Here is a 12323-nt window from a genome sequence, read left to right as displayed (position 1 = left end):
TCTCTCTCTCTCTCTCTCTCTCTGTGTGTCTCTCTTTTCTCTCTCTCTCCATGGTAAAACTTCAAAATTTTAATGCCTTTTTTATCATAAATCAAATTTGAATTTATGCATGGATCTGTTCCTATGTTGTCTCTTTTCTACTACATGTATGTGTTTCACCATTATTCATTAGCCTAAATACTGTAGCTTTATAATAAACTTTGATGTCTAGTAGGCACACCGTTTATATTGCTGTTGTTCTTCAAAGTTATCGTAGATATTTTGGCCCTTTACTTTCCACAGGAATTTTGTAATTAACTTGTGAAGTTACATAGAAAAACAAAGCAAAACAAAACAAAAAAATTACTGGTTTGATCAGAATTATGTTAATTTGTACATTAGTTGAGAAGATCTGATAAATTGATGATATTGAGACATCCCTTACACAGACTTGGCATTGTCACTGCATTTATTTATTTTATGTGATTCAATAAAGCCCTATTATTTCCAGTGTAGTATTTCTGTGCATTTTTGTTAAATTAGCTACTAAGCACTGTATAGTTTCCTTCCTATATGAAGAAACCTATAAATATTATTTAAGAACATGAAAAACAGGTTTGAATAATTGTAGAGAACTTTTCTTGATGGAAATATGTACTGTGAAGATGTATAATGTGATTTTAATAAATTACAATTAGATTATTGAAGTTTTTGGAATTTAAAATTAATTTTTATAGTAAATAATTTTGAAATATTTTCCAATTTTCTTTGGGGTTTCTTCTTTGACCTACAGATTGTTTAGAAGTATGGCATTTAATTTCCAAATATTTGAGGGGTTTCCAGATATTTGTTTGTTTAGTATTGATTACTAATTTAATCTTGTTGTGGTCAGAGAACAAAATCTGTGTGATTTTAATGCTTTAAATTTATTGAAACTGTAGATGTTGAATCTTATTGAATGTTCCATATACAGTGGAAGATAATGTACATCCCATAGCTGCCTGGATGTGGTGTTCTGTGAATATTTTTGCTGGTAATGTTAAGTCTTCGATATCCTTACTTATTTTCTCTTTATTCTATTGATTACTAAGGGGAGTATTTAAATTACCAACTCTTAATTGTGGATTTATGTATTTCTTCTTTCATTTCTGTCCATTTTTACTTCACTGTCAAGCTTTGTAATTAGAGGTAAACATATTTAGGGTTGTTAAGTTTTCTTGATTGACTTCCTTTATCATTATGAAATGTCCCTCCTTTTCCCTAGTGATATATTTATCCTAGAGTCTACTTTGTGTAATATTAATATAGTCACCCAAATCTTTTATTATTAGGGCTGAGTGGTATATATGTTTTTATCCCACTTTTTTGTAGTTATTTAAATTTATTATTTTATTTTATTTTTAAAATTTTATTATTATACTTTAAGTTCTAGGGTACATGTGCACAACATGCAGGTTTGACACATAGGTATACATGTGTCATATTGGTGTGCTGCACCCATCAACTCGTCATTTACATTAGGTATTTCTCCTAATGCTATCCCTCCCCCCTCCCCCCACCCCCGACAGGCCCCGGTGTGTGATGTTCCCTGACCCATGTCCAAGTGTTCTCATTGTTTGATTCCCACCTATGAGTGAGAACATGCAGTGTTTGGTTTTCTGTCCTTGTGATAGTTTGCTGAGAATGATGGTTTCCAGCTTCATCCATGTCCCTGCAAAGGACATGAACTCATCCTTTTTTATGGCTGCGTAGTATTCCGTGGTGTATATGTGCCACATTTGCTTAATCCAGTCTATCATTGATTTGGGTTGGTTCTAAGTCTTTGCTATTGTGAATATGCTGCAATAATCATACGTATGCATGTGTCTTTATAGTAGTATGATTTATAATCCTTTGGGTATATACCCAATAATGGGATGGCTGGGTCAAATGGTATTTCTAGTTCTAGATCCTTGAGGAATTGTCACACTGTCTTCCACAATGGTTAATCCTACTTTTAACCTGTGTCTTTATAATTAAATTGAGTTTCTTATAGACTATACATATAGTTTGGTCTTGCTTTTTAAAAATCTAATCATCAATCCTAAACTACATTTGTGTGTTTAGTCCATTGATAGTTTATATTATTATGAGTATGTTTTGATTTAAGTCTACCATCTTACTATATGTTTTCTGTTTGCCCTATTTGATCGCTGTTTCCATTGTCTTCTTTTTTCTGCTTCTTTTGGATTAAATGAGCTTTTCATTAGTATTCCATTTTATCTCTTTTTTGATTTATAATCTGTATCTGTGCCTTCTATTTGTTGCTCTAGGCAGTTTGTCATATACATCTTTAATTTATTACAGTCTGCCCATGGATTAATATTGTGCCACTTCATGTATAATGTAAGAAGCTTACAACAGCAGATTTTTATTTTCCACCCTCTCATCCTTTGTGCTATTATTGTCACAGGTTTTATTTCAGCATATATTATAAACTCTAGAATATTTTGCTTTTACATCAATTATCTTTTAAAGAAATTAAAAAGAGAAACATTCTTTTATATTTATGAACATACATATTCTTAAGAGCCAGTGATTTTCATTCCTTTGTGTAGATCTGAGATTCCACCTGGGATCATTTTCCTTCTACCTGAAGTACTTCCTTTAACATTTCTATTAAAGCTGGTATGCTTCTCATTGACTTATTTCAGATTTTGTTCACCTGAAAATATCTTTAGTTTTCTCAAAGGGTGTATTTTTGCTGGATGTAGAACTCTAGGTTGATTTTCCAACTCCCCCTCCAAGCACTTTAAAGATGTTTCATTGTCTTTTGGTTTGAGTTGTTCTGATGGGAAGCCAGACAGAAAACATTATTTTTCCTCTGGTATTAAATGTATCTTTTATTTCTGTTTGCTTTTAAGATTTCTGTTTAAAATTGGTTTTCAGCAATTTCTTTTAGTTTTTCTTTGTGTTTATTTTATTGGAGTCACCAATATTCTTGGATATATGAGTTTATATTTTTCATCCAGTATGGCAAAAAAAATTGGTAATTATTTTTCCAAAAATATGTTTGCCTCCCTCTTCTGGGAATCTAGTAACTTATATTTTAGATGGCCTGAAAGATCCCACACTGAGAGAGACTCTGCTCATTTTCCTCTACACTGGCTAGATACAACTCAAATGTCTTCCACCTATGCATGAACTGTGATGTTTATTTAGTTTTGTATTCATACCATTTGTTCTCTCCCTGGTAGTTGATCTTTGACTGGTCTTGTAGAATGTCACCTTGCAGGCCAGGCGCGGTGGCTCACGCTTGTAATCCCAGCACTTTGGGAGGCTGAGGCTGGTAGATCACGAGGTCAGGAGATGGAGACCATCCTGGCTAACACGGTGAAACCCTGTCTCTACTAAAAATACAAAAAAAAGTAGCCGGGCGTTGTGGCAGGCGCCTGTAGTTCCAGCTATTCAGGAGGTTGAGGCAGGAGAATGGCATGAACCCGGGAGGTGGAGCTTGCAGCGAGCCGAGATTGTGCCACTGTACTCCAGCCCGGGTGACAGAGTGAGACTCCATCTCAAAAAACAAACAAACAAAAACAAACATGTATGCAGATTTCTGGAACTCTTTTTCCCCCAGAGCTCCCTTCTTTCTGATACTCTGCTCCATAAATTGTAACCATCTTTCTTGGCTTTCTGAACTCTTATGTCTGTCTCCTAAAACTTAATGAGACCACTTTATTCTACTTGAGATCCTTCTCCCTCAATCATGGTCTGGAAGTGTCCTCAGGTAGAAATCTGGGATTATTGTGGAGCTCTTCTCATTTTTGCTCTTATCTCAAAGATCACAGGCATGTGCTACCTCTTTCCAGTGTCTTAGAACAGGCGTTTCCTATGATTTGTCCAGTTTCCTAGTTGTTCATGGCAGGAGGGCTGTTTCCACATCAGTTATTCTAGTGATAAGCAACAATCCTGTCTTAGTCTGTTTTCTGTTGTTATAACAGAATGCCTGAGACTGGGTAATTTATAAAGAAAAGAGGTTTATTTAACTCAAGGTTCTGCAGGATGAGAAGTTCAAGGGCGTGGTCCTAGCTTCTGGCAAGAAATTTTGCACTACATCACAACATGGCAGAGAAAGTTGAAGGGGAAGGGGACATGAGCAAAAAGTGAGGCAAGAAGGAGGAGGAACTTCAGCTTCTAACAACCCAGTCTCTCAGAAACTAATCCATTCCCCTGAGAAGTAATCCTGTATCAGGAGAGTGAGAACTCACTACCAGGAGAATGGCACCAAACCATTCATAACCCAAACCTTCTCACTAGGCTCCACCTTCCAGCACTGCCTCTTTTTAAGGATCAAATTTCAACATGAGTTTTGGTGGAGACAGGAAACCACAACCAAGCCATAGCAGACCTCTATAATTTTTGGTGCTATTGTATGTTTTAAAAATATTTTCTAATTTTGATTGCTGGTATGTAGGAACAAATTCATTTTTAAATATTAATCTTGTACACAGCAACCTTGCTGAACTATTTTATTTCTAATAGTTTGCAGAATTTCTTAGGGTTTCTATGTAGATAATCAGAATGTTCATGAATGCAGACAGTTTTATTTTTCCTTTCCAATAATTATCCATTTTATTTACTTTTCTTGCCTTAAGGCATTGGTTAGCACTTTTAGCACTGTGTTAAGTGTTTTAGCAGCCACTCTTTTTTTTCCTGAAACTAAAAAATTCCTTTAATGTTCTACCTTTACATAGGAGGATTGTATGTTCTGGTTGATAAATTTTATCAGGTTAAGGAACTTTCTGTGTATTCCTAGTCTGTTAAGAATATTTTCAAAAATCATATGTGTGTATTAAATTACATCAAATGTATTTTTCGGAATCTACAGAGATGATCACATGCTTTTTCTCTTTTTATCTGGGATGTTGAATTACATATTTTTTCTAATGTGAAAATATCCTGATATTTCTGGATTAACTCCACTTTCTTAATACCCTGCTGCTTTGGGTTTCTACAATTTATTTAGAATTTTTTCATATGGATCATAAACGAAACTGACATAAAGTTTCTCTTTTTGATGCTGCCTTTCTCTAGTTTGGTATGAAGAATATACTAGCATTATAAAATAGATTGAGTAGTTTCTCTTTTTGTGTGTTTTCTAGCATAATTTGCATGAGATAGGCGGATACCTATCAGTTCTCTAAATGTTTAGAAGCATCCATTTGTGAAATCATCAGGTTTTGCTTAGATTTGTTTAGGTTATTTTCTGTGGATGGATTTTTCATTACCGAATTTATTTATTTAGATTTGTAGAGTTTATTCAGCTTTTTTTGTATCCTTAAATAGGTTTGGGTAAAATTCATTTTCCAAGGCAGTATCCCGTTTTATCTCTGTTTCACTGTTTTCAAATTTATGGGTGTAGAGTTGATCATACTGCTTTTTACTATGTTGTATTTATAGTATGCCCTTTCATTCCAAAATGTGTCCTCTCCCATGTTTCTTGATTAACCTTGTATAACAATGCTTTATTTATTTCACTAGTTTTTATTTTAAGAAACCATTTTAAGATTTCTGTTCTATCTTTATTTTTATTGCATTATTTTCTGGTCCTATTTAGTATTTTCTTCTCCTTTCTTTAGCTTTACTCTTATTTTTAATTTTTTTTGTTTACTAATTTACTGTTTTTTGTTTATTTGTTTTTTTTGAGATGGAGTCTCACTCAGTCACCTAGGCTGGAGTGCAGTCGTGTGATCTCGGCTCACTGCAATCTCCGCCTCCCAGGTTCAAGCAATTCTCCAGCCTCAGCCTCCTGAGTAGCTGGAATTATAGGTGCCCACCACCACAACAGGCTAATTTTTGTATTTTAGTAGAGAGAGGGTTTTACCATGTTGCCCAGGCTAGTCTTGAACTCCTGACCTCAGGTGATCTGCCTGCCTCGGCCTCCCAAAGTGCTGGGATTACAGGCGTGAGCCACTGAGCCCGGCCAACTTACTAATTTTGTTTACTAATTTGTTTACTAGTTTTTGTTTACTTTTTTTCCTAATAGGCATTTAAGACCAAATGCTTTGGTAATACTTTAGCTGCATTTTACTTTAATATATTTTTAATGTGGTGTACTTGTAATATTTAGTTCTGAGTATTTTCTGCTTTTCAGAGCTATTTAGGAAGTTTTGTTATTTTGAATGATCAAATCGATCAGGTTTTGTATTGTCTTTTTATTATTGATTTCTAATTTAATTGTATTTGGGCCAGAAATACGGTCTATTTGATAATATTCTTTGGTATGTGTTGATCTTTTTCATGGCTTAGAATGGCTTAGCTGTTTTTGGTGCTCTGAAATTTCACTGTGATGTTTCTAGGTGTGGTTTTATTTTAATTCATCCAGATTGGGTCACATTTTCCATTCTGGAAAATTTAAAATTGTCTCCTTACTGCTCATCTCCCCTTGCTATTATGCCTATCTGGAACCTCTCTTAGATATATACTGTGCCTTCCCATTTTGTCCTTCATATCTCATAACCTCTTGTTTCATATTTTCCAACCCATTTTCTCCTACTGTATGGCAAGTTTCCTCATAGCTCTGTTCCATTTATTAATTTCCTTATCTGATGTTTCTAATACATTGTTCAACCCATCTTTTAAAAATTAATTTCATTGAATATATCTATTTATATAACTTCTAATTCATCTTTCTCCACAGCTATTTGAAGTTCTTGGGGGTTTCATACTGTTGGGGGGTGTGTGTGTCCCTTAGTTTGGGGATTGATAGATTATTTCCTTACGTATTTTCTAATTTTGAATAGTGAGCTCATCTTCAACAGTGCCTTATCTGTGGAAATTCTGTGGAATCTGTCTTTAGAAAGTATCTCTCCAGAAGGGGTTTATCTTTGCCTTTTCTGGAACCCCAAGGTTGATTCCGTATGGTGGTGTCTTTTCCCCTGCACCCAGAGAACACGCTGAGAGAGACAAGCTTCCTGTTTTCTTCTTTTGTTGGTGGGAGGATTTTTTTTTTTCTTTTTCAATGTAATGTTAGCCTCTGGGAGTCCTGGCTACAGGTAGGGAGAGGTGGTGAGTTTTAATTCCACTTCCTTGTTTGGGTTATTCTTTATCCATTTTTTTTTTCAATGTAATGTTAGCCTCTGGGAGTTCTGGCTATACATAGGGAGAGATGGTGAGCTTTAGTTTCACTTCCCTGTTCAGGTTATTTTTTATCTAGGAGAGCATTAACACCAAGCACAGGTTCATATTTCGTGCTTAGTACCTTTCCAGTGTTTGACTCCCCAAGCTTTCCCTTACTTAGAGAGCATTTAAAGGATGTTTGCTATATTTTGATCACTTTTTTGTAACACATATGTATTGGGATGCCATTGACATCTACCTTGAGGCTTTGGCCTTGAGGTGATGTGTGAGTCTAATTGTACAGCTCAAAGCAGAGGACTTCAGTGATTTCAAGGTCATTGTTTTATACACCAAGGATTTCTGTGAACAACAATAATGCAGATTTTTCTCTTTTGTGGCATGTACATGCTTGGCATGAAGCTTTCAAACTGCATCTGTCTTCATTTCCTTAAATTTTCTCAAAGTTAATAAAAGTTAAATGAATTTAAGGGTATGGAACTAAAACTACAAATACTTGTTTTTTGTTTTTGTTTTTGTTTTTTGATTAAGTGGTGTAACCACAGAATGTTTTTGTAACTTTTACAAATATATTCATTTGTAATGTTATTATCAAAAATATTCATTGGGGATTACACAATAAAGCAAGTCTTCAACATCTACATAACATATGAGAGTGTTATTGGTACTTAATGAAAGCCTATCTTTAAAAGAAGTAGGCATTCCTTGAGGGAAAAGTGTTATGCAATTGAGAATTTTGATTATCCTTATTGCTTTACTGTGATTCACCACTAAAACTGATTTCTTAGTAAAATATTGCTTCACTTTGATTTCAGGAGTCTTCCTTACATCACTGAATAATGAATGAGGATGAGAGAGAGAAAGAGAAGAGGTATGCATTCATAACTGACTGACATTTTCTGTCAAAGCCCTCTCCCTCGTGCTCTGTTCCCATTTCACATCTAGCAAAATGCTATTTCCTCAGGGAAGCCTAATTCACTCAGAGAAATGTCGTTTCTCCAGTGTTGTTTTTTTTTTTCATAACTCTCAGCCCCAACTCTATTATAATACTTAGCACATTACCTATTTACCTGACAGCCCTCTTCCTCAAACTGTGTCCTCCATGCCTTGCATAGTGCCTGCCCAGAGCTGACTCTAATGGTTGTCAAATGACTGACAAGTATACAGTCCCTGATATTTTTAGAAGACTGTTTTTGAGCCTTGGCTTGCCTACAGCTTAAATTCATTTGTGTTTGAGAAGATAAATTAATTTATTTTTCCAGATCAAACTTCTAAAATAAATTCAAGTACACTGATCAAAAAGATTTTGTCAAAAGTTTGCAGTATGATCTGTGGTTTTTAAAAGTAAAAAATAAAAAATCAATTAGCATTTTATGGTTCAATCTCCTGTCTGAGAAGAGCATTGGCTTTGAGAGAGCCTCTTGTGTGATTATAGACCACTTAGAAAGAATTTAATTTTATCAGAAACACTCTTGCTAAAGGATGTAATAATATATGGTGGAACAAAGACCCACCGTTAAATTCAAATTAATTTGGACTTATTTTATATAATTCTTAGGTCACTGTGCCAGGTACTGTGCGGGGCTTTGTTCTGGAAGAGACAAGGAGACAGATATGGTCCCTACCCTCAAGGGCCCCACAGCAAAGGGAGATGAAGTTGGCTTTCATTTCCTTATTTTAATAATGATTATTATTGTTGCTGTATGGGTAATCAAAGGACTGGATTTTTGCTCAAATATTGACACTAACTTCTCCCTTTTTCTCTTCTTACCTTCTATTGTTCCATCATCTGATTTCCCCACCCCACCCTTGCCATTACTAACCCTGATTGGTTTTCTTTTTCTCAATTAGGGATGAATCTGATGAATTCGAAAAGGCAAAGAAGGCTGAATTAAATGCCGTCTTGACAAGACTCCGCAAAATACTGCAAACTCATGGCTATCCTGTAAAAGGAGACAAATCGGAAACATCACAGAGCACCACTGTCCTTTCACAAAAGGACAAAGGTTTGATTTGTTCAGCCTCCACCATCATTATAGGTTTTCGATTAGCCACATTGAAAATTAGCTGTGGGTGGGACAACTTGGTCTCTCACTTTACCTCAGACATTCGTTGGGAAGAATTAATGATTAGAGGAACTCTTGAAGTACCTTCTAATACACAGATAGTTTGTTTCTTTGCATTCACAAGTTTGTATATGGTTGACACTTAAAATGTGATTGAGATTCATGCAAAAGTGGGCAAAGGAAATGAAAATTAATAGAAGCATATGTGGGAAATAATGCAAATTTCTGTATCTTAAGCACTTAAAGGTATGTGGTAAATGTTGCTGAGGGAAACATGGCCCCGAGCCTGTAAAATATTACCTACAATATTTTAAGGTTTAATTCAGTAGGTTTAACTCAAAACATCTGAGTAAGTCATGCCCATAAATATGTAATTATACTGTAATAATCTCTTACCTTAAAATAATTTTTGACCCCATGATACCTCCAGGTATTGCCCTATTTCTGTGTTCTCCTCCTTCACAGAAAAACTTACTGAAATGATTTTATGGGCCCTGTCTCCACTGGCTCACATCCCATTCTTTCTTCAACCCACTTCACTGAGGCTTTAGCTCCTACCATTCAACTACAACTACTTTTGTCAGGAATACCAGTGACCTTCACATTGCTGAATTATTTGGTTTAACTGTCCTCATCTTTCTTGACTTTTCCAAAACATTGGACATGTGACCACTCCTTCCTTTTTGAAACACTTTTCCCTCAGGTTCCGGGACAGCACAGTCACTAAGTTTCTTTCCTGGTTCATTGGCGTATTAGTCCACTTTCACACTGCTGCTAAAGACATACCCAAGCCTGTGCAATTTACAAAAGAAAAAGGTTTAATTGGACTTACAGTTCCACGTGGCTGGGGAAGCCTCACAATCATGACGGAAGGGGAAAGGCACATGTTACATTGCAGCAGGCAAGAGAGAGAATGAGAGCCAAGAGAAATGGGTTTCCTGTTATGAAACCATCAGCTCTCGTGAGATTTTTTCACTACCATGAGAACAATATGGGAGAAAGTGCACCAATGACTCAATTATCTCCCACCAGGTCCCTCCCACAAACGTGTGGGAATTATGGGAGTACAATTCAAGATGATATTTTGGCAGGGACACAAAGCCAAACCATATGAATTGGCCACTCTTTATCTGTGTTTTTTTTTACTTCTTCCTCCCCTTTCAACTTCTAAACATGGGTGTACCCATGGCTCAGTCCTTGGACTTTTTTCTCTTTTATATTTACACAGTACCCATTTTCCAGGTTACCTTATCTATTCCCTTGATTTGAAGTGTTATGTAGATATCAGTGACCTCCACTTTTAAAATCTATCTCCAGCCCTGAGCTCCTTCCCTGAGAATCATACTTATTATACAATTGGCAAAAGAGTTTTCTACGTGATGTCCTCAATTGCATATTAAATAGAAGGGTTAACATGACCATAAAGGAACTCTTGATACCCCTACACTGCATTGCCTGTCTCATCCCCACCTCCAGTTCTCTTCATATCAGTAACTGGCAACCACCAGTCGTTCTGCCAGGCGCACAAGCAAAAAGTTTAGAAGCCGTTCTTATTTCCTCCACTTCATTCACCATCCTATCCAATTCCTCTGCAATATTTTTTTGGCTTCTACCTACACAGTATGTTTCATATCTATACATTTCTCACCATTTGCGTAGCCTTGATGTACCACCCAAATCCAGGCCACCATCATCTTTTACTTTTTTTTCTTTTTCTTTTTTAAATTGATCAATAAAAATTGTGTGGATTTATGGTATAGAACATGGTATTTTGATATATGTATACACTGTGGAATGGCTAAATCCAGCTAATTGATATATGCATTACCTCACATACTTACCTTTCTCCGATGAGACCACATCAAATCTACTCTCTTAGCAATTCTCAAGTGTACAATATATTGTTATTTACTGTAGTCACCATGATGTGTAATAGAACTTGAACTTATTCTAACTGAAATTTTGTATCCTTTGTCCAACATCTCCCCATTCCCTCATCTCTTACTTTTGATGAAGGTTCATAGCTAGATTCTGCCTCTATCTTTGCTACCCACTTCATTCTGTTTGCAACAAACAGCCATAGGGATCTTGTAAAAATCTACCATGTCACTCTCCTGCTTAAAAGCACTTCATGGGCTGGGCACGCTGGCTCACACCTGTCATCTCGGCACTTTGGGAGGCCGAGGTGGGTGGATCACCTGAACTCCTGAGGTCAGGAGTTCAAGACCAACCTGGCCAACATGGTGAAACCCCATCTCTACTAAAAATACAAAAAATTAACTGGGTGTGATGGCAGGTACCTGTATTCCCCGCTACTCGAGAGGCTGAGGCAGGAGAATAGCTTGAACCCGGGAGGCGGAGGTTGCAGTGAGCTGAGATTGCGCCACTACACTGCAGCCTGGGAAACAGAGCTAGACTCTATCTCAAAATAATGATAATTAAAAGCATTTCATGTTTTACTCAGCATAAAATACAAACTTCTTACCATATACCCTACATGATCTGGCCCTTCCTATCTCTCAGGCTTTCCTACTGCTTTACCCCCTGGTCATCCCACTGCGGCCACTTTGGGATCCTTTCGTCTCTTCAAATAGGCAAAATGATTTCCTGCTTCATGTTGCACTTACTGCTTCATCTCCCTGAGATGATTTGGTCCCATATCTTCACACAGTTGCTTTCTTGTCTATCAAATCTTAGTTCAGATGTTACCTTCCTAGTACCTTCCTAGTAAGGCTTTTCTTGATCACCCGATCTTACCAATTATTGTACTTGCAGATACCTGAAACTGTCTGTTCTGTTGTCTATGTGTTGATTATTTGTCTACGCTGCCCCATCAGTCTGTAAGATACAAAAGAACAGTCACCTTATTTTTCTTGTTTATGCTGTATCCTGAACCTGTAAAGCAGAATATGACCCATAGCAGAAGCTCTGTAAACATTTGTTAAATATATGAATAAAAGAGGTTCAGTTTAACAAGTGTTAAATCCCTGCCATGACTTAAGTACCATGTTAGACATTGGGGATATGGTGAAGAATTGGATATGATGCACACCTTAGAGAATAAACAAAAACAAGTTCATGGGTAGTAGTAAAGTAGAAAAGTCCTTTATGATTTATTTATAAAATACAGTGGTTATCCTTTCTTGATAGTATATGAACTCC

General features: G+C 36.2%; 1 protein-coding gene across 1 annotated transcript in view; it reads left to right on the top strand.

The window, feature by feature from the left end:
* Positions 1-5877: 5877 nt before the first annotated feature.
* PASD1 (PAS domain containing repressor 1) overlaps positions 5878-12323 on the top strand; it is a 71167-nt gene continuing 64721 nt past the window's right edge. The window contains exons 1-2 of the mRNA XM_031660847.1: positions 5878-7966; positions 8947-9101. Of these exons, the coding sequence (XP_031516707.1) occupies positions 7935-7966; positions 8947-9101 (187 nt within the window). The 5' untranslated portion in view covers positions 5878-7934. The remainder of the gene's footprint in view (positions 7967-8946; positions 9102-12323) is intronic.

This window comes from Papio anubis, chromosome X (assembly GCF_008728515.1).
Source record: "Papio anubis isolate 15944 chromosome X, Panubis1.0, whole genome shotgun sequence".
NCBI lineage: Eukaryota > Metazoa > Chordata > Mammalia > Primates > Cercopithecidae > Papio > Papio anubis.
Note: the sequence above shows the minus strand (reverse complement) of the source record. Positions and strands in the feature narration are given on the sequence as shown.